We start from the raw sequence: 20,555 nt of genomic DNA on the forward strand, positions 1-20,555 counted from the left end.
TCTCCACCTGGTATGGTCCTACTCGTCTTTCAAGACTCATCTTAGATGTCCCCACTTCAAGGATGACCTGGTTCAAGGCTTCCTACTTCTTCTCTTGATTAAGCACCTGTCTCCAGCCTGAGCTCTTGGCCTCCAGCTTCCCTTTTCCATTCAAAGCCCCCAGGGTACAGCCTGCAGCCTTTCTAAAACACAAATCTTGTCATGTCACTCCCTGCTTAAAATAACCAGTCAATTGAATAATCCATCAATCAGTGCTTCAAGGGCACCTCTTTGCCCTCAGGAAGACATCCAAAGCCTTCAGCTGGAACTCAAGGCTTGGTCCTCACTGGTACATCCAGCCTCAGCTCTCCTCTCTCTCCTGATGGCCCTGCACATGCAGTACATCCCAACCACATCGCTCTTGTACCATATCTCAGACAATCTCTGCTCTCTTGTGCCTTCCTATCTTTGCTCATACCATTGTTTCTCATGTCTATTTGCATCTTTTCTACCTGGGGACTTCCTGCCTAATCTTTAAGGTCAGCTCTGATTTAACCTTTTCTGGAAAGCCTTCCATGGTGACCGAAGGAAGAATACATGGCTTCCTCTTCTTCCCTCTCCTATATGACTAATCATGCTTTTATTACTATTTGTCAGCTTGTCTGCTTATACTGGGAGTTTCCTGTACTGGACCCATGGCTGTGTCCCCAGCAGTGCCAGCACAGGGGCATAGAACAACCATGTGATTTGTTGGTTGATTGGGTGTTTGAATAAATAAATGAATGTATGGTGAATGAATCTATCCTTGAACCATCACTTCTTGGCCAGCACCAGAATTGCTGCTTCCAGGGTTAGCCCATTTTATAGCAAAAGGGGAAACAGAAGGAAGGGACTGCTCTGGAAGGGAGAAAGAAAATCAATAAAAATGTAAATCTGGCTGAGAAAAGCTGTCCCAGGCTGGCTGTGGGGAGAGATAAGACTGGACAGGCTGAGCCCTGGCTGACAGTGGGAGATTAGGGGACACGCAGAGCTGCAGCCAGGGCGGGGCAGAGCGAGGGTGTTGCCTCCTCTCAGTGGTGCCTTCTCCCTGTCCTTACTGCCCACTCCCACCTCCACCCCCATGGGCTCCTTTCAGGAACAGGGGAAGGGGAAGGAAACTTACAAACATTGATCATTAGGTACACTGCCTGTGAATGAGTATGTTATCATTATTTTGTCTTCATACCTTCTGGGAGACAGGAATGATCAACCTCACTTTACAGGTGAAGAAACTGAGAGGCAAAGAAGTTAAATCTTGTTTGGGGTCACACCGTGAATCAGTGGCAGAGTCTAGATTTGAACCCAAATCTGACTGACTCTAAAACTCTGTTCTTTTTACTCCACTCCACTGGAGGTCTACAGCCAGGCTTCAAATGATCCCCAACCTCTGAAATCAGGGGCACAATTGTGTATAAGTTTGTGTGCATTTTTAATGGAGAGTCTATATCTTTTAACGGATTCCCTTAGGTGGTTGCCACCCACTCCCGTTGCCTATACCATGCTGCGTCCCTGGAGGTGGTAGCCTTTGACCTGGGTCTGGAAGTTTGGGCAAGACTTTAAGAAGTGGGATGGAGAGGCAAACAATGGGGTGGGGATGTGAAGAAGGCCAGCTGGGTAGAGGGAAGAGCACGTGTAGGGACTTGTTAGGGGAAAAGAATTCAACATGTCTAAAGAATGGCAAGGGTGCCGTGGGTTCTTTCTTTTCTTAATAAATTTATTTATTTATTTTTGGCTGTGTTGGGTCTTCGTTGCTGCACGCAGGCTTTCTCTAGTTGCGGTGAGCGGGGGCTACTCTTCGTTGCGGTGCGCAGGCTTCTCACTGTAGTAGCTTCTGTTGTTGCGGAGCACAGGCTCTAGGCATGCGGGCTTCAGTAGTTGTGGTGCACGGGCTTAGTTGCTCCGCGGCATGTGGGATCTTCCTGGACCAGGGCTCGAACCCGTATCCCCTGCCTTGGCAGGCAGATTCTTTTTTTTTTTTTAATTTATTTATGTATTTTATTTATTTATTTTGGCTGTGTTGGGTCTTCGTTGCTGTGCGTGGGCTTTCTCTAGTTGTGGCAAGCGGGGGCTACTCTTCATTGCAATGTGTGGTCTTCTCATTGCGGTGGCTTCTCTTGCTGCAGGGCACGGGTTCTAGGTGCGTGGGCTTCAGTAGTTGCAGCATGCAGCCTCAGTAGTTGTGACTCACGGGCTCTAGAGCAGGCTCAGTAGTTGTGGCACACAGGCTTAGTTGCTCCGTGACATGTGGGATCTTCCCGGACCAGGGATTGAACCTGTGTTCCCTGCACTGGCAGGCGGATTCTCAACCACTGTGCCACCAGGGAAGTCCCAGTTCTTGCTCCTTGTTTATTTGTGCTCCAATCACGGCTCCTGACTCCCTGGCATCTGCCTGCCCTGCAACTTCCCAGCATGAGTCTACAGCCTAAAGGAACACTGGGCCAGGTGTCAGGATCTTCACTCTGGTTCCAGTCCTGTTCTCTGCTGGATTTTACCACCATAGAATCTAGTAGGAGACTTAATGCCTTCTCCTCCAACTCTCAAGGACAGGGTGAGAAGAAAGTGAGCTCACAGGTGTAATTGCTTGCGGCTTCTCATTGGCCAGAGGCCATGTCAGGGAAGAGGGCTGCTCCCTGGACCCCCTGAATCCCTGGGAAGTCGCCGGTCCTTACCTGTTCCACCCCTGGCTCTCAGCCCCATGTCTCTCTTGTGATTACTCCTGGAGTTTCCTCCCTGACCAGCATGGTTGATTTTAAGCACAAGCACCTCGTCTTCTTCGAATCTCAGCTCAACCCAGAGGTAGACTCAGCATGAAGCTAAGGCTGCTTGAGCACCATGGCCTCTACCCAGGCCCTGGGAGAGGCTTCAGCAATATGTTCCTGTTGTCAAGTTCTCAGGAAATTTGCAAAGGTAGACACTTTCACCACAATGGGTCAAGATTGCTAGTTCTTTCCACTCCAAGTTTCCTTGTGTCCCAGCTTCCCTTTATGTGAAGCAGTTAGCATGGGCATTTCTGGAATATGGCTAAGGGGGAGTGGAGTTGGGGATCGATTTAATTTGGATTCATTGGGATATATTTATGTGGTTCTCAGCCACCTCTATGAATAGATAAATCATTGCTAGCTATCTCTGTATAGAGAATGGCTTCTAGGAATCTTCCTACCCACAGTCCAACTCATTTGGCATTGTGACATCAAGGTGTCATATCCAGAGGTCATCTTGTGACATGTAAGTGTTTTCTCCTGCCTGGCCCTGGAAGTATATGGACAACAGAGGAGAAACAGGTTTGAAATGTATAGAACCAGAAGCGAGTCTATAGCAAATATTTCCAACCATTAGGGGGAGAATTTTGGAGGTACGCACAGCAGTTAGTAAAAAATCTTATGCTATTTTTCTGAATTGTGAGATGTATTTGTTTTGACTTCTTTTTTCATTCTAAGTAAATATTCACCTTCTTACCTAATTTTGTGTTCTTTTTCTTAAAGAGGACTCTGCAAATTGTATAAGCGTCAGTTCCCACAAAATCTAGATCTAATCCTGGCCCTGGCATTCACTTTGTGTGATCTTGGGCAAGTTGCTTATCCTTTCTGAACCATCTCCTCTTCTGTAAAACCTGAATGACAGTTTGGACAGGTGAGGACTTGGAAAGCCTTGTGACCTTATTCCACTTCTGAAACCATTACTAGAGGAAGTAGTCGAGCCGAACAAAAATTAGACCAGGATATACAGGTAGGGGAAGATGTAATATATGAGAAATAATGGTGAGCAATGAATCCAGCAAAACTTAAATCTAAATAACTGGAAATAATCTGGCTGTTGCAAACCTTAATGCAGTTTGGAAGAAAGGATTTTTGTAACAGAAGACACATTATGCAAGAACAAATTTAATAATAAGCTATATCTATAATTCCAGATTATTTCTGCAAAACCTGGGAAACAAGAGGGAAGGAGGAGGAATATGAACATACAAACAGCCTCATCTTGTTGGAAGAGACTCTGAAATTCTTGGCACTGATAAATACAGGCTCAGATATTTGTTAGACATTTAAAGGTATCAACCAGCAGAACAAAAATGGGAATTGGAACTTTTGTACCTCCCTCTTCTTTCATGTGGCATAGCCTCAAAGCCCTGCCACTGACAGCTGCGCAGAGGGCCAGAGCCATGTGTGCCCCCGAACCCCCAGCTTCTCCCCTGGCCCACAGCACAGGGCTGGACACGGATTTGGGAAGCTCCTGCTGCTGGCTCCTTGTCTCTTGCCTCCCAAGCAACCAGATTGGGCTGGAAGCAGATTGGGAAACTCTCTCCCCGTCCCAGGGAGATAATCAGGCCAGATAACACTAGCCATAAAACAAGACAAGGCAAGACAAGGCCTGACACAGACAAGGACTTGTCTGTTCAGCCCCAAACATCCCACAGACCCACTTATTACACAGAGCCACACATTATTGCTTCCAGATCACAAGCCTGGGCATCACAAAGAACAGGTTCTTACGCCAACCCAGACATCACAGAGAACCAGATGTTACCCCAAAATGTGGGTGTCACAGAACCAGACATTGTCTACACAACCCCAGGTGACATAGAATCAGGCACCTGGGAGGAAATGGTGAAATTAGGATTCTAGTCACAAAAGTCAAAGTGGCTTTGGTGGGCCCAGGTCAAATGTGTGAAATCTTGGCAATGCATGGGTAACAGTGAGTCTATGCTGAGTGTGTTGGGTCTTTGAAATTAGAAAATGCCCCAATGTGGGAGCTGGGTCCCCCTCTCCACCAGGCAGAGAATAGGCCTCACCCAGACTGTGGCTGCCTGAGGGCAAGGGCTGGGATCTCCTGACTCCAGGGAATGAGGCTCCCTGCACAGCCAAGGCCCCTGGGGCTCTCACACCAGGTTTCCTGAAGGCCCTGCTTAGCCTGGATGTCGTGAGTGGGACCAGTTCCCTCCCCAGGGTGGCTCCCCAAAGCTCAGGGCTCTGCCTCCAGGGGGCGCCAAATGGACACTTCTCAACAGAGGCTGTACTGGCCCCAAGTCCAGGCTGAGCAGGGCTGGGGAGGAGACCTGAGTCTGTCCTGGCCACACAGATGGTCACAGCTGAAGGGGCCTGAAAGCTGACAAGTTCATTTCCACCTGACAGAGATGGAGGCTGGGAGGCTGAGGCTCAGATAGGCTGTTCCAGGTGAGCAGCAGAGCAGGGCCAGGACCCAGTATGCGGGGCAGCCTGGCCTACTATTGTCCACTTCTCTATCCTCGGGCCCTGGGGGGAAGGATATGCAGTCCTTCCACCCAGGAAAGCCTGGTTTCAGGTCAGCCCGTGTGGCTGGGGGAGAAGAGGGGGAAGACCCTCAAGCTTCAGAAGTGGCCAACACAACAAACCCGCAAGTAACTCTTTGGTTCAGGTGAGCAAACAAAGGCCCAGAAGGGGTCAGTGGCTTGCTCGAAGCCACATAGCAAGTTAGTGGAGGACTCATAATTGGAAAACAGGGCTCCCAACCCCCAATCTCAGGCAAAGGGCCCAGAGGAGCTACTTGCCATGGCTGCCACTCCTGGCCAGAATGGGGCTCTGGGACAGCTCACACTCTGGATTCCTCAGGCTCCTTCTTTGCCCCTGACTCTAACAGCTGCTGCTGTAGGCCAGCGTTGGGTACGGTCGCCTTGGTCCCCTCCTCTTTGGCCTGCTGCCTTAGGATGGCCAAAATCAAGGCAAAACAGGCCAGAGAGCCTGTCTTGAAGAAGAACTGGAGGCCGATGAACCTGGGAAAGAGCAAGTGACCCTTGAATTCAGGACCTCCCCATTCAGGGCTTGGATGTGCTTGGGCTGGAAGCAGAGTGGCGTCAGCAATCATCACCCATTATGTAGTTGGAGACGTTGAGGCATCGGGGGGGATAAGCCTCCAGCCCCAGGGCAGTGGACCCAGTCACCATGGCCTTGGCTGGGAGGCCCTAGAATTGACCCCCGTGGGGGTCCTTCCTTGGAAGGAGGAGAGGCTCCAAAGGAGCCTGCCTGCCCTGTGCTGACTGCCTCATGGCCTGGGCTGGCCCTGCCGCTCTCTGGGTCTCTCTAAGGGCTCCGGGGGCCTGACAGTTGCAACTCTGGATCACATCACTTGCCACAGGAAAAGGAGGATTCCCTCTCCTGTTTGTCTAATTCACCAAGACTCTTCTTGACTTTTCCTCCTCTAGGAAGCCCTCCTGGAACCATGCACCCCTCAGAGCTGGACGTGAACAGCTCCCCACTCCCAGCTCTGCTAGTAAGTGCCCCCCCCCACCCCGCAGCTGCCCATCCATCCCAGGGCCTGCAGCCTCTCTGCCTTCAAGTGCCTTTGGGCTCCCCATTGTATGGATGGGAAGATTAAGTCCCAGAAAAGGCAGGTCTCGCAATGAGGGAGGCAGAGCTGGGCCTGCATCCTAGGCCTCCTATGTCCTAGATAGAGCCATCTTCCTGACCCACCCCAACTCCCTGTTTTTCTCACAGCTGGGCTGCTCCCCTGATTCTCCCCTCACTCAGCCAGCACAGACTGGTCAGGCCCAGCTTTGCCAGTTATCAGCTGTGTGACTTTGGGCCTCTTACTTAAATCTCACTTTCCTCATCCATCAAGAGGGGAGGCAGTGTCTAGCTTGCAGGACTGGTGAGATCAGCACGCATAGAGCACGGGTCACCTTGCAGGTGGATGCCAGTGGACCTCCCCTCCCTGCTGGTGGCCTGCCTGGGACCCCAAGAGTGTTTCTAGAAGCTTTCTCACAGCCCCCCGGTAGCCCCTATCCCCGGTCTCACCGGTTTCGAAGCAGGTCGTGGTCATAGTAGTGGCAGACGGCCCGACGCCCACAACTCTGGGCCCAGTACACACAGGTGGTGTCAATGGCACTGCCGTGGATCACGGGGCTGGGCATCCAGGCTGGAGGAGGAGGTGTTCAGGGGACAATGGAACCTGGCATCCCAGTACCTCCCCTGCCCACTCCCTGGTATATATAACTCTTCAGGGCTCTGAGGCACCGAGGGCCTCTTGGCCCATTAAGTCTTCAGCCTTCAAGCCCACCCCTTACCCTGGTATTGGATGGTGTCTACCTGATGGGCTGTTTAGCTGCTTGCGCACCCACCTCCAGGGTACCTAGATTGGATCTGTGACCCTGTGGGCCAGTGAACCCTAAGGTCAGGGACCGGGCCCCACTCATCCCTGTGCCCCCCGGGCCTTGGACCAGTGGTCCCCAGCACATTCTTTACCCAAAACTCTCAGGAGCATGAACTGGATCCCCACAGCCAGAGTCTTGTCTTCTTTCTTCACTCCCCTAACAAGCAGGGACAGGGTGACATGAGGATTGAGAGGGTTCCAGCCTTCAAGGGGCTCTCACCATCCCCTTCTGTCCCACCACCCAGCACCAGCCTGCCCCCAGAGGTTCCTGGGGAGCGGGGCTCAGGCTCCACACTCCCTTCAACCTGCAGAGCCGGGTCCCGGCTATACCCACTGACCATCAGGGCCCTGTGCTGACCTCCCTGTGTTGCCGGTCACAGACACCCCTCTCTCCCCACCCCCTGGTCCCACCAAATTCTCCCCTTCCTCCTACACTTAGCAAAACCTGGAGCTGGGCAGCCAGACATGCCGTTTAACTTCCCTGATCACTATGATGTCTCAGCCTGGGATGCCCTGGCAATCACTGGCTCCTCTTCCTAAGTAATCCCAGCAGCTGGCATTTGTGGAGTGCTTACTATGGCTCAGTTATTCTGTACTGCGCCCCCCACATCCCCCCCATATGGTAGGTATAGCTTTAGGCCCATTTTACAGGTAAGGAAACTGACAGATATTTAGACAGGTTGAGTGACTTGGCCAAGACCCCACGGCTGATGGCTGTCAAGGGTTGGAATTTGTGCCGTACACTGCCTGCATGAACTTCTCTTAATCAGCCTGCCTGCTGGGGCATCTGACTCCTCTACGTTTGCTCTTGCAGCCAGCCTGGTTTATGGATCTACATGCCTTCTAATATTGTAAGGGGCTCCATCTCCCTTCTTATTTTCTAGAAAACAGATGGGGAATAAAATAATCCCAGCATAATGAAAATTTGGAATTATCCTGCTCTGAGGTCCTCTTATGGCCTCAGGCGACAATTTGTCAGTCCCAGCAGGCACCCTCAGGACAAGGGCCAGAAAGATCTTGGACCAAGAGGCAGTGCTCAGCACAGTGCTCCACAGTGGGCACTTAGTGCTCGTTGACTTGAAGTGAAAGAGTCGTAGACCACACTGATGGGGTTTGGATTTCTAGATGCACCACCTGTGACCAGCTCACTGCAGGTCGGGTGGGGCGGAGAGTCAGGTGACGCTCCCCCACTTCCTCCTCACTGCGACTGGAGGCCAGGGCAGGGGCTTAGGTGTGGCCTCTCCTCCTCTGGGGAAAGTAGGGGTCTGGGCTCTGGGCCTTGGCATCAGTACTATTCCACCCAAAACTTGCTACGTGACCTGGGGCTAGCTCCTGAATTTCTCTGAGCCTCAGTTTTCTTATCTGTAAGATGGGGAGAAAACTTCATCTCAGCAGTTGCCATGAGGAGGTAGACAGGACAGTGAGAGCCTGGTCTGCTCTGGGGGCCCAGGACACCTCCTTCTTCGAACACCTCCCTCAGGATCCCTTATCCTGCCTGTGGTTAAGAACCTCTTGGTATCCACTGGTTCCAGCACGCCCCTGCTTTCACCTTAGGATGAGCATGAAGGAGGGTGTGTGGGTGACACTAGCCAGTGCTGCACCCAGGCTGGCCAGGATCATGAAGGGCAGCACCAGGTGGCTGCAGGCTGAGTCGCAGGAGCCTGCTAGCACAGGGCCGCCCCCTACCACGCAGCTGCAGTTGGTGTAGAAGACCTAGGGTGGGGAGGGGGGAAGAAGAGCCTTCAGGAACCTCTAAGGACAAGCAGCTGGCCAAGGGTTGAGGCCCCAGGAGGCTTATGAGAGACCCATGGACACACACAAACTGGGGCAGAGCTGGCTGGATGCTGGGACTTCTGACCCCTTGGCAGAGTCAGGATGGCTTGAGCAGCCTGAAAGGTACCTGGACACAGGCTGTTTGCGCACAAATGGGCTGAGCCCAGTCTGAGGCTGTGAGGAGAGGGGACGTGGAGGAGAGAACAGGGAGAGGGAACTTGAAGAGAGTCACCCCCAACACAGCACACACACACACACACACTCACACACATACCTATGTACTCACACTCTCATACACATACATACACACACTCACTACATATACACACACGTACTGTCAAACATACTCACACTCACACCCCACACACATGCTCACACACTTATATACTCACACACACTCATACACCACATACACTCACTCATTCTTTCACCTGATGGTGTCAGAATGTTCCAAATTCCTGACTGTCTGTGCAAGGAATTAAAGCAACAAAGTATTTTGGGGAAGGAATTCAGATTTTCCAGTTCAGTGTTCCCTCTTCCCGCTTTACTGAGGTCTTCCAGGGCACTGGATGCTAGAGTGGATTCTCAAGGAGAGATTCAAGCACAGGATGGAGAGAGGCAGATAGCATCAGTGGGAGTCTTGGTTCAGCAGGTAAGGGAGGCGCAAGGAATGCTTCGCCAAAGAGGGGTGTTGGATTTGGGTCTTGAGGAATGAATAGGAGCTCACCAAGAGGAAAATTGGAATGAGTAGAGGGAAAGCTAAATGTAAAATCACAGGGGCATGAAAGAAGCCAGCAAATCTTTCCTTCTGTCGGGAGCAGAATGCATGCAAAGAGAAGGCAGAGGGGGAGCCTTCTCTGCCTTCTCTTTGCATGGGGGGTGGGGTGTGTGTGTGCTGGGGCCACACTGTGAAGAACCCTGGACATGAAAGAGAACCTGACTGCTGTTTCCAGAAGCAGGGTGGACTAGGTGCCCTGTCAGTCATCCTGCTGACAGCAATCTAAAATCCTGGATAAAATAAAACAATGTCCTGAGAGCATCTATGAGCTGGCAGGAAGGAAAAAATACTCAGGTTCAGTAAGTACTAAGGGAGGCAAACCCAGAGAGGCGAGCAGAGGCCTGAAACGAAGTTTGGCCGCCAGGTGTTTGCAGAACCTTGTGCAATGGAGCACAGCTTTCTGAGGTTGGGGGCTACAGGGCCAGAGGACAAGTCCTAGCCCTCCTTCCTGTCAGGTGAAAAGTCTAATAGGAGACGCCCGGAAAAGTGGGGCCCCACCAAAGCCTGAAGAATGAGGAAAAGCTGACCCTTTTCTAAAGTGCAATGAAATGTCCTCAGGCTCGCGTTTGATTGCAACCCTCATTCCCAGCCCCAGCGTGGCCTGGAAAACCACTTTTTTCAGATTCTTTCAGAATTGGTCTAGACCACCAGTGTCCTCAGAAGCCTCAACGGGAGCAAAGCTGAGCCAGGAAGACCTGGCTTTTTTCTTCTGCCCCTAGATCACAGTTTCCCAACCAGTGTGCCCCAGAGACCTCGGCCTCAGCTGAGCAACAGGCGTGCAGGGAACACATCAGCCCTCAGGGTGACCTGGTGAACTCTGGGCAGCTGGAACTCTCTGGGCCTTTCACCTCCAGCTTTGGCAGCTTTAGACTCTTCCCAATGTGAAAAAGGCTGGGAAGCCCTGAGAAGGATGCTGGGAGCCTTGGAAAGATTTTAAGCATGGGAGAGATAAGAACTGACAGCACAAAAGCTGCTCTGGCTGATGCAAGAGGATGGACCTGACTGGGGAGGCTGGTAAAGAGGCAGGAGGGAGGGGGAGGGGGAAGGAGAAAAGGATTCTGATTTGAGAGATATTTAGAAGGTGGAATTAGGGCAAGGTGAGAGAGAAAGAGACGGTGAAAGAGAGAGACAGAGACAGAGAGAGAGAGGAGAGATTGGAGACCTAGGATTCCAGCTTGGGTGTTTGGGTGCTCCATCCAATGTCCAGCATTGCACGACAAGGCTATGCTGCCATATGTGCCTGCCCCCCTTAGCACACACTGTTTGGACCTTCACCACGGGCTGAGCAATCCACTGGGTCAGAGATACAAGAAAGGGACAGGTAAGTGGAGAAATATGCCAAAGCCAGGTTATTGGAAGAGAATTGTCCTGTTCTTTTTTTTCTGGAGGCAGAAGGTTGCTGGGAGAGATAAAAAGGCTAGAGGCCTTTCTCTTGGGGTTTTCCCAGCCCTTCATTCATATTCATCTAATTCCATGGCAGGAAGTTCATCTTATGAATGACTCTAATCTCTCCAGCTGCCTCTGATTCTCACTCCCTAGGACCCCACCCCCTGAGCCCTAGGTACTGCCAGCCATCCACATCTCCCATCTTTCCCCTGGGCCTTTACTCATTCATAAATTGTTACTGAGTGCAGCTGTGCTGGACACTGACTGATCCATCTCTGGGCTGAGTAGCTCAGGTTGGCCTGAGGAGGCAGGCTCACCAACAGACAATTCCAGGCCAGGGTGACAGTTCGTGAGTGCTGACCAGGACTCAGCTACACCCTCCTCCAAGCTCTATACCTAGCACAACCTCTGAGGATGCACTGGAGAGGGGGCTGGGCTCAGAGGCCAGAGCCCTCAGTTCTAGTCCCAGCTCTGGCATGAAAACTTTGGCCAATGCCTGGTCCTTTCCTGGGCCTCCATTCCCCATCTGTATAATGGGCATAATAGAAGTGTGTATTACTGCATGCTTAAAATTCCTCAGGCACCGTGCTGAGTGTTTTTCATGGATTATGTCATGTGGCTCTTCACTTAATGAATTTATCCAGGTAAAACATTAACACAGTGCCTGGTATATAGTAGGCACTCAATACTATCACCTCCATTTCACAGACCAGGAAACTGAGGCACAGATTAAAAAATTTGCCTAAGGTAACAGAGCCACTTAGAGGCGGAACAGGGATTTGAACCAGGTGGCCTGGCCTCAGTACTCACAGGCCCCTATCCACAGGAGTTCACTGTTGCCTCGGGGATCCAGCCCCAGCTGCCAGGGCCTGGGGGACTTTGGAAGGGTCTCAGGGAGATCAAACCAAGTCAGGACAGTAAGTGTTAGGAGCCTCGAAAGCCTGGATTGCGATTATTCCAAATGTAAACAGTTTACACAGCTCAGGTGGCACCTGGCTGGTTTCTGAAATATCATCAACCAGGTGCTTTACTCTGCGCCAGGCCATGGGGCCCAGGTCTCTCGCTGTAGGAGTCTTGGGCTTAGATGCGGATGCCCAGCAGGACATAACGGCAGGGGTTCCGCATGATGGGAGTGGGGGTCTCCAGAGAGAGGGAGGCGTTGTCATAACAACCAGCCTGACACCACACCCACACACACATGCTTTATTCCAGCCTGGGGGGCCTGAGGAAGGTGAGCATTGTCCCCACTTGTCCTTTGGGGGCAATGAGAGGAAAGGAGAGGAGGAACCAGCTGGTCTTGGTGGTCCTTCTAAGATTCACGTAGAACGCACTGCTGCTAGTTACGCTGCCCACTCCTCCTCTCTCCCACAACTGCACCCCCGGGAGTTCCTTGACAGCAGGGACCCTTGGCTCTGGGTCTGTCCTCAGCCCCCAGCACAGGGCCTGGCACAAAGGAGAGGCTCCACGAAGGTTTGTTGACTGACTGACTGACCGACTGGGCTCATTGCTCCAGCCTCCCCACTGGTCTCCCTGTCTCCTGGCCTGCATTCTGTTCACCTTCCTCTGCACTGTGGCCTCAAATGTGATCAGACACAGGTCTGACCCTGTCACTCTCCTGCTTAAAACCCATCCAAGTCTCCATACTGCTCTCCAGATAAAGGCCCCACTCGTGGCCTGGCATTCAAGGCCCTTCCTTGTCTGGGCTTTGCTTTCCCTCCATGAACCCTTATGCTTCTGCTCCAATAATTTCTTTGCAGTTTCTTGAAACACTGTATTTGTGTGTGTGTGTGTGTGTGTGTGTGTGTGCGTACCATGTGATGTGCCCTCCCTGCCTGGAAAGCCCTTCCCTAGTTTGCCTGCCCACGCTTGAAGATCCAGCACACATGCCACGTCCCGTGAGGCCTTTTGGGACCCTCCCAGGTGGGATGTATCTCCTTGCATCCTTGTCTGTACTTGTGGGGACCACCTTTCCTGCCTATCACCACCCCTGGAATTCCTGAGTTACTTCCTTCTGCCCCTCCCCTGCATGGACAGCCGGGGCCAGATCTGGTTCACCTCTGTGCTCTGAGCCCTGGCACACGGCTGGGCCCAGGCTGGCAATGAAAGCTTATTGAAAGAATAAAGTTCTACATCTGCCAGCAGAAGGAGACAGATGACACAGACAGAGAGAAGAGCCAGAGTGAGACCATTCAGAGCTGGAAGTGGGGCAGGCGCACAGAGGTGGGGAGGGCAGAGCCCATGGGAGGCAGAGGGAGTGGCCAGAGGCCTGACCCACCTGGCCTTTGTCCGGAGCCTCGTGGACCACCCGGCTCGTGCAGCCTGCGTGGCAGGGCGTGAGGTACTCCACCCGAGCACTGGAGTCACAGACAGGGTTAAAGTCGTCTGACGGGCAGGAGCAGGGCTCCATGCAGCCTGGAAATAGCTCCAGCCCAGGCTGGGCACTGGTGGGAGAGAAGGTCGGCAAGGTTGGCCTGGCTCTCCCTCCCTCAGACCACGAGCCAGGGCTCCCTCAGCCCTGAAACCTCCCCTGACGGCCATGGTCAGGGATTTCAGCTCCACACAGAGGTTTTACACTGTCAGAGCTGCTCCATGACAGGCAATGGTGAGCCCCTTGCAGTGGAAGCTACCAGAGGCCTCCAATGGGAGAGGTGGGGAGCAGGGTCTGGACCAGAGGCTCTGAGACCCCCTTCCAGCCCCAAGACCCTACAAGTCTTTGAGCCTGCTTCTGCAAACATCTCTGCTCCTCACCTCAATGACCCTTTCTTTTAGGGAACATAAGGTAAATTCTCAGAATTTAGTCTCAGATGAAAAGTGTCTTTATCTCAATGAGCTGGATTGCTTTCTTTTCTGGGAAAATTAGAACTCTATGTGAGGGGCCCAGTCAGAGTACCTGAGTAGTTGTGGGATCTGCGACCTGTTCCTGCCTCTCTCTGGCCTCAGTTTCTCTGTCAGCTCTGCAGGTTCCCCTTCCCGTCGCCATCCTGCAGTCTCATGACCTTTCCCTCACTCTCACTGCCCTGTTCGCTGTCTAGGGCACATTTTAGACCCACCTGACTCCCTTCTGGGGGCATGCCCCCAAGTCCCAGGAGGGACTCCGCTCTAGTCTGACCGGGGACAGGGATGCCCAGGGGCAGGAGATCAGAAGAGAGGTGACTCCACCTCTCTGAGCCTTGCTATCCTCATCTGTGAAATGGGGATAATGGTAGGACCCATCCTGGAGATCCCGTGAGGGTTTAATAATACGGAATATGGGAGGAGCTGGACGTGTAGGAGACCCTCAGGTCTCAGCAGCTGTTGGTACTATTAGTTGTTCTGGAGTTTGAGAAGTTCTCAGTTTGTTCAGTTGGTCCCCAAAGGCTTCTTCAATGAATTATAACCCAAAGCTGAATAAATCGCAAGAATATAGATGAGAACCTGGATGAGATGAGATGTCAGGGTCAAGGTGAGAGGCTTCAGAAGAAGAGACAAATGGGGCATGTGAGGTAGGCTCACTTTTTCCCATTTGCTTTTTTTAAAAATTGTGGTAAAATATTCATTTACTTTTTACTCTAAAAATCATGAAAATGTCCTGGCTCCCTCCTCAGACCAGGGGCTTCATGAGGGCCTGGCTGAAGCCCCACCTCGGTGCCTAGAACAAGGCTCTGCAGACAGAAGGACCCACCCTGGACCTTTGGGAAAAGGAGAAGGGACAGGGAAGGAGGGGAGAGGGAAGGGAGATGGGGGAGAGGTCGGCGAGGTGGGATCTGGGACAGAAGGGTCAAGGGCTGAGCATTTCTGGGCTGAGGCCCCCGTAGTCACACAGAAGGAGCCCCGGGTATGGAAAGTTGGCCTCTGGGTGGAGGGAGGAGATGCCAAGGGAGAGGAGAGAACAGAGCAAGTTGGGGGATTCTAGCTGGGTGTTGGGCCAACCTAAGCCTGGAGCAGTTTCCCAGGAAAAACAAAATCATTCTGGAGAAGAGGCAGCAATGGAACTTCCAACACTCTCTCCAAGAAGGTTCCCGGGGGAGAGGGTCTGTGTTTATGGAGGGCTATGGGCGGGGTGGGGGAAGGAGAAGGGAGATAGGTATCAGAGGCTTTCCCCCTGGAGGGTAGAGGCAGGTGCTGCCCCACAGATGTGGAAAAGAACTCTGGCATTTTAGGGTCATGGAACAGCAGAATTTTAGCTCCCAGCCTCTAAAGACCAAGGATCTCTGAAGTCTCCAGGCCAACTCCTTCCCAGGGCATAAGTCCCCTCTGCAGCACTCCTGATAGGGGCCTTCTTACCTGTGCCGTCCACACAAGTGGCCTTGCCCTGCCTCACCTTCCATCCCGCCCCAGGCCTGAGCTGTCCTGCCCACGAAGTCCCATCCCTACCTAGTGGTGTGTGACATCTTCCCTGGAGCCTTCAGGAGACAAGTCCCACTGTTCACAGCTGAGCCAAGCAGGCAGGGGAGGGGAGGGGAGGGGAGATTTGAGGTGGGGGGCGCCCCACTGACCTGGCCTTATCCGGGCCACCCCCTCCCGTGTCCCTGGCACCCTCCTGCAGCTTTTACTCACAGGCTCTTGCACATACTCACCCAAGCTGGTGGTTGATGCCTGCAATCTGGTGGGTAGAGCAGCCCATGAAGAAGAGGGGCGTGCTGAGAAGCAGGCAGAACAGAGCCCCCAGCAGGCAAAGGGTGCCGCAGTGCATGGGGCCCAGGCGGAGGCGCTTGACCAGGATACCCCCCACCACGATGCCCACGATGGCCAACGGGATGGTGAGGCAGCCTATGAGCAGGTTGGCATAGGATGCTGTGACAGAGAACTGGCGCTCCAGGAACTTGGGCAGGAAGGTGGCCATGCCTGCCACCATGGATGACATGCACACCTGGGACAGGACCACCAGCAGGAAGATGGGGTGGCGCAGGGTCCGCAGCATCACCCTGGGAAAGACTGTTGGGGTGAGGGGAGGGAAGGTCAGAGTGGGCTGGCCATGCCACGCGTTTCCATCCCACCCTGCCTGTTGAGTTTGTTCCATTCCTTCCATCCCGTCTCATTCCACTTAATTCTGTTGCATTCAGTTCCATCCCATTATATTTGACTCCTTTCCATTTAATAATATTCCAACTTTGAAATTCGGTTGCTTTCCATTCCATTGAGTTAGACTGCATTTTATTCAATTGCATTTCTTTCCACTCAGTTCTACTCAAAATGCGATTCCATGTAGTTCCCTTCTATACCATCCTATTTGATTCTATCTCATTCATCTCATCCCATCTCATATCTTTGTTCTACTTATTCATCTCATTTTTACCCCCACTCAGTCCTTTCCATCCTGTCCTGCAATAGCTCTTTCCAAGCCAACCCAGGCCTTTGTCTTCCCTTCTGTGTCCCCAACATGGGACAGCGCCCACTCCCCTGATTTCCCCATTCCTAGTTTATGTTTCTCCACAGCACTTTACCTAACATACTACACATTTTACTCATTTAGCCATTTTACTGTCACCCCACCAGAATGTAAGCTTCATTTAGAGCAGGGATTTTTATCTGTTGCGTCAATTGCTGAATCTCCAGAGCCCAGGGTATATAGTAGGCACTCAAAAAGTACTTATGGAATGAGTGAGAGAATGAATGAATGAGAGAATGAATGAATGGACATGCAGACTAATAGGTGATCAAATAGCAAAATGTTGGAGCAGAATCTAAAACCTCCAGAGAAGGTGAAAGCTGAGCAGGCCTGGTGCTGGGCAGCTTCTTGGAGGTAGGACAGAGGTAGGGTCTGAAGAACGAGAGGATCTGGAGAGGTGGAGGGGAAGGAATTCCTATAGGGGCACAGCCAGGGCAAAAGCATGGAAACAAGAACAGACGAGACGGCTCTGGCTTTGAAGCCCTCCCTTCCCTTGCTGCCTCCTAAACCAATGCCTGTGTACAGGTCTCCCTCGTTGCAAGTCTGCTAAACTGAAGGGCACATGACATTGGGTTGGTCTTGAACTCTGAGCTTCAGGGCCTTCATCAGCAGGGGCAGCTGAGGTGATGGACCAGAAGGCTTTGTGGGACTCTCTCTTCACCAACAACAAAAGAGAAAGACGTGTTTCTGCCCTCAGGAGGCGAGATGAAGTTAGACATAAGGTGTGAAGGAGAGAGGAGAAAAGGCCTTTCTAAGAAGAGGCGTCAGGGCTTCTCTGGTGGTGCTGTGGTTAAGAATCCGCCTGCCAATGCAGGGGACACAGGTTCGATCCCTGCTCCGGGAAGATCCCACATGCCGTGGAGCAACTGAGCCCGTGTGACACAGCCACTGAGCCTGCACTCTGGAGCCCATGAGCCATAACTACTGAGCCCACATGCCACAACTACTGAAGCCTGCTTGTCTAGAGCCAGTATTCTGCAACAAGAGAAGCCACCGCAATAAGACTGGGCACCACAACGAAGAGTAGCCTCCGCTCACTGCAGATAGACAAAAGCCAGAGTGCAGCAGCGAAGACTCAACACAGCCAATAAAAAAAAAAAAAAAAAAGAGGCACCAGAGGAGCTTTAAACACTTGCCAGGCTGGGCTGGTTGGGGGAGATGGCCATGGGCTCCTCTGGGCCAAGTGGGGGTGAGGGCGGGGCTCCCTTCAGTTCCTGCAGCTGCAGGGCCAGGGAGTTTCTGTCTGTCCTCAGAGCATGGCCGGAGCCAAGCCAGCTGATTCCCTAACCCCCTGGGCCTGGCCCAGTGGCCAAAAACTGTTTCCTTGGGCAGGGTGGCTGGGAGCTGGGGCTGTGGAGTTCCCCCTCTTCCAGTCCCAGGCCTTTCTCCTGTCCTCAATTCCTTGCCACACACGCAGTGCACTCAGCAGCACTTGGAGTGGGGAGGGAGTGACGCCGGGCCTTCACCCCAGCGAGCTGCTCCAGCTTCCCTCCCTCCTTGAGCTGTCCTGGCCAGGAGTAGCCTGGGCTTGGCCCAAGCTGTACGGGTGACCTCATGGTGCAGGTAGGGCCAAGAGAGGTCAGGGACTCGCCCAGCTTCATCTACGAAGGTCCGGGCCAGGCCAGGAGTTGCTGGGAGCTTCCTGGCTCCTCGTGTAAGTGTCGTTGTCCCTTCTATCCCTCCACTCCCACCGCATCCTGCTTTCCTGTGCCTCTGGCTGCCTGACTCAAGAGGGCTCCATCTCATAGACTGTTTCCATCCCATTCTTCTGTGCTCATCACTGCAGTACACTTTGTCCCCATTCTCTCTCTCTCTTCAGCATATGCAACCTGTACCTAGAACAGATGGAAAATTCCTGGAGGGCAGGGCTATGCCTTTAGTTTAGACAAGGATGCCTGAAGGGGAATTCCAGGGCTGTCTCTAGCTCAGAGACTTTCTTTCCCACTAGACAGGGGCTTCCCTTAGGTCAGCACAATGTCTCCTCCCATCAGACAAGCCAGGGCCTCTGTCCACTGAGAGACTATGTCTCCCTTATCAGACAGGGGCCTCCTCCAGCAAAGAAGCCAGGTCTCCTCCATTAGACAAGTTCTCCCTCCATTCAGGGGCTATGTACCCTCCATCAGACACGGACCTGTGTCCCTCCCATCAAACAGGGCCTCTCCCAGCTCAGGGACTATGTCTCCCCCACCAGATAGCCTTTCCTTAGCTCAGAGACTGTCTTCCCCTGAATTTAGGACTCCTCCAGCAGAAGGACCATGTTTCCTCCTCCCTCTGCCTCCCCACTGGTCCTAGGTGGTCAAGGACAAGCCTTTGGATCAGACTGGCACCTCTGGAGCTCAGCAGAAAGCCCAGAAGCCAGGGTGGCTGACCAGCCACAGGGCCTGTGCCGGCCGTGCCTTGGTCTCCCCTAGGATCATGTAGGAGCTGAAACCGTCAGAGAGAATCTGGCCCAGGACACCTGCTCCAGGATCCAATTTCAGCGACTGGCCCCAGCTTTCCTCTGGGCTGAAGCCAAAGCAATGATTAACAAGCTTTTCCATGGAACAGCACACTAGGGCCTTCTAGCAGCTGGGGGTGATCTGAGGTTAGGGAGCCTAAGCCCTTGCCTCTAGGCCCAGCCTCTTGGGTTCCAGGCCCCCCTTTCCCTGAGAGTACTGGAGAACCAGGGGCTAGATCACTGGCACCTCAGCATCAAAACTTAGGCCCCAAGAAGTGGGCCTAATTAACTTCCTATTGCAAAATTCCTTGGGGATGGGGGGTGGTTCAAGCAAACCCTGTGGTTTTCACCCTCCTAAACCACGGGCAACTCAATTTACTGTCCTGGGATATGGTCAGAATTATAACAGGAGGGCAGGGGTGATGACTGAAAGAATAATTGTATCATATCAATACAAGCACAGTTTTTAAATCCATATAAAGGACCTTCCATTCATCATCCCATTTGAGTCTCCTAACAGTCCTTGAGAGAGGCAGGCAGAGCAAGGATTACTGACGCAGTCCTTCAGATGAGGAAACTCTGGTTAGAGGAGGAAAGTAACTTGTAAAAGATTGTGCGCTGGTCAGTGTCAGGGGCAGGCCTCTAAACCAGGTCTTCTGACTTGCTGTCCAGTGCTCTGGCACACCACAGGCACTCAGTTTGTGGGATCAGACTCTTTAGAAAGGATGACGTGGTCACAACATGGACCCTGGTTATTGATCAATTTAGTTCATAGTCTCAGGGTCAGAGTGATATGGATCTCACGCCTCACTGTACAGATGGAGAAACTGAGGCCCAGAGAGGAGCAAGGGCCCAGGGCAAAAGCCCAGATTTCTGGACTTCAGCCCAGAGCTCCTTTGGCCCACGCCACAGCCAAGGACTTTAATAAAAATAAATATTTACTGTGAGCCTCCTGTTTGCAGGCTCCATGGTGGGAGGAGAAGAAGGGTCACAGATGAGCCAGCACAGGCCCTGAGCCTCAGGAGCTCACTGCTTGGTAGAAGGGTTGATCTGAGCTGACACAGGAGTCCTGAGGTTCGGAGAGCCTAGAAGAGAGAGAGCCAGGCTGGGGGAAGGACAGAGTGGTTTGACCTAGAGGGACAAGAAAGATTTTAATAGGTAGCGATAAAAAAATGATGTTCCAGGCAAAGGGGACCCTTTGAGCAAAGACTGAGAAGGAATGTATGGTGCTCATGAAGGACCTGTAGATGTGGAAGGTGAATCAAGAAAGGCAGGAAGGGCTGGATTCTGGACAGTCCTATGTGCCCCTCTGGCCCCACCTCTGGCCTCAGCTCACTTACCTTTGATAAACTGGATCACAGTCAAGTCTGGGGCAATCTGGGCTGGGCCATCCTTCTTCTCTGGGGACTCCCCAGGGCTCCACTCAGAGGAGGCGTCCTCAGCCTGGGAAGACACATGGCCCAGGGCAGTCAGCTGGATGCCAGGTATTCTGCTCACAGATGCTACGGGCTGGGGAAGGGAGCTCTGGGAGAGGAGAGGGCAGGGGTCTGTCACTGCCAGCAGCGTCCCATGTGCTCTTGTAGATACTTAAGTGGTTTTTGAAAAAATGGATGAAATTCCAATGGTTGAACTCTGTCATCACCATTATTAACATCGTAATAACCAACATTACC

General features: G+C 52.5%; 1 protein-coding gene across 5 annotated transcripts in view; it reads right to left on the reverse strand.

The window, feature by feature from the left end:
• Nucleotides 1–3,892: 3,892 nt before the first annotated feature.
• The window catches only part of SLCO2B1 (solute carrier organic anion transporter family member 2B1), a 51,529-nt gene continuing 34,866 nt past the window's right edge, over nucleotides 3,893–20,555 (reverse strand). For all 5 annotated transcript variants that reach the window (XM_082626551.1, XM_082626550.1, XM_082626549.1 and 2 more), the window contains exons 8-14: nucleotides 20,223–20,325; nucleotides 15,634–15,991; nucleotides 13,353–13,518; nucleotides 8,690–8,853; nucleotides 7,233–7,297; nucleotides 6,786–6,906; nucleotides 3,893–5,764 (exon numbers count right to left, since the gene is read on the reverse strand). In XM_082626551.1, the coding sequence (XP_082482677.1) occupies nucleotides 5,584–5,764; nucleotides 6,786–6,906; nucleotides 7,233–7,297; nucleotides 8,690–8,853; nucleotides 13,353–13,518; nucleotides 15,634–15,991; nucleotides 20,223–20,325 (1,158 nt within the window). In that variant the 3' untranslated portion in view covers nucleotides 3,893–5,583. The remainder of the gene's footprint in view (nucleotides 5,765–6,785; nucleotides 6,907–7,232; nucleotides 7,298–8,689; nucleotides 8,854–13,352; nucleotides 13,519–15,633; nucleotides 15,992–20,222; nucleotides 20,326–20,555) is intronic.

Source organism: Mesoplodon mirus, assembly GCF_964341445.2.
Source record: "Mesoplodon mirus genome assembly, chromosome: 7".
Classification (NCBI taxonomy): Eukaryota; Metazoa; Chordata; class Mammalia; order Artiodactyla; family Ziphiidae; genus Mesoplodon; species Mesoplodon mirus.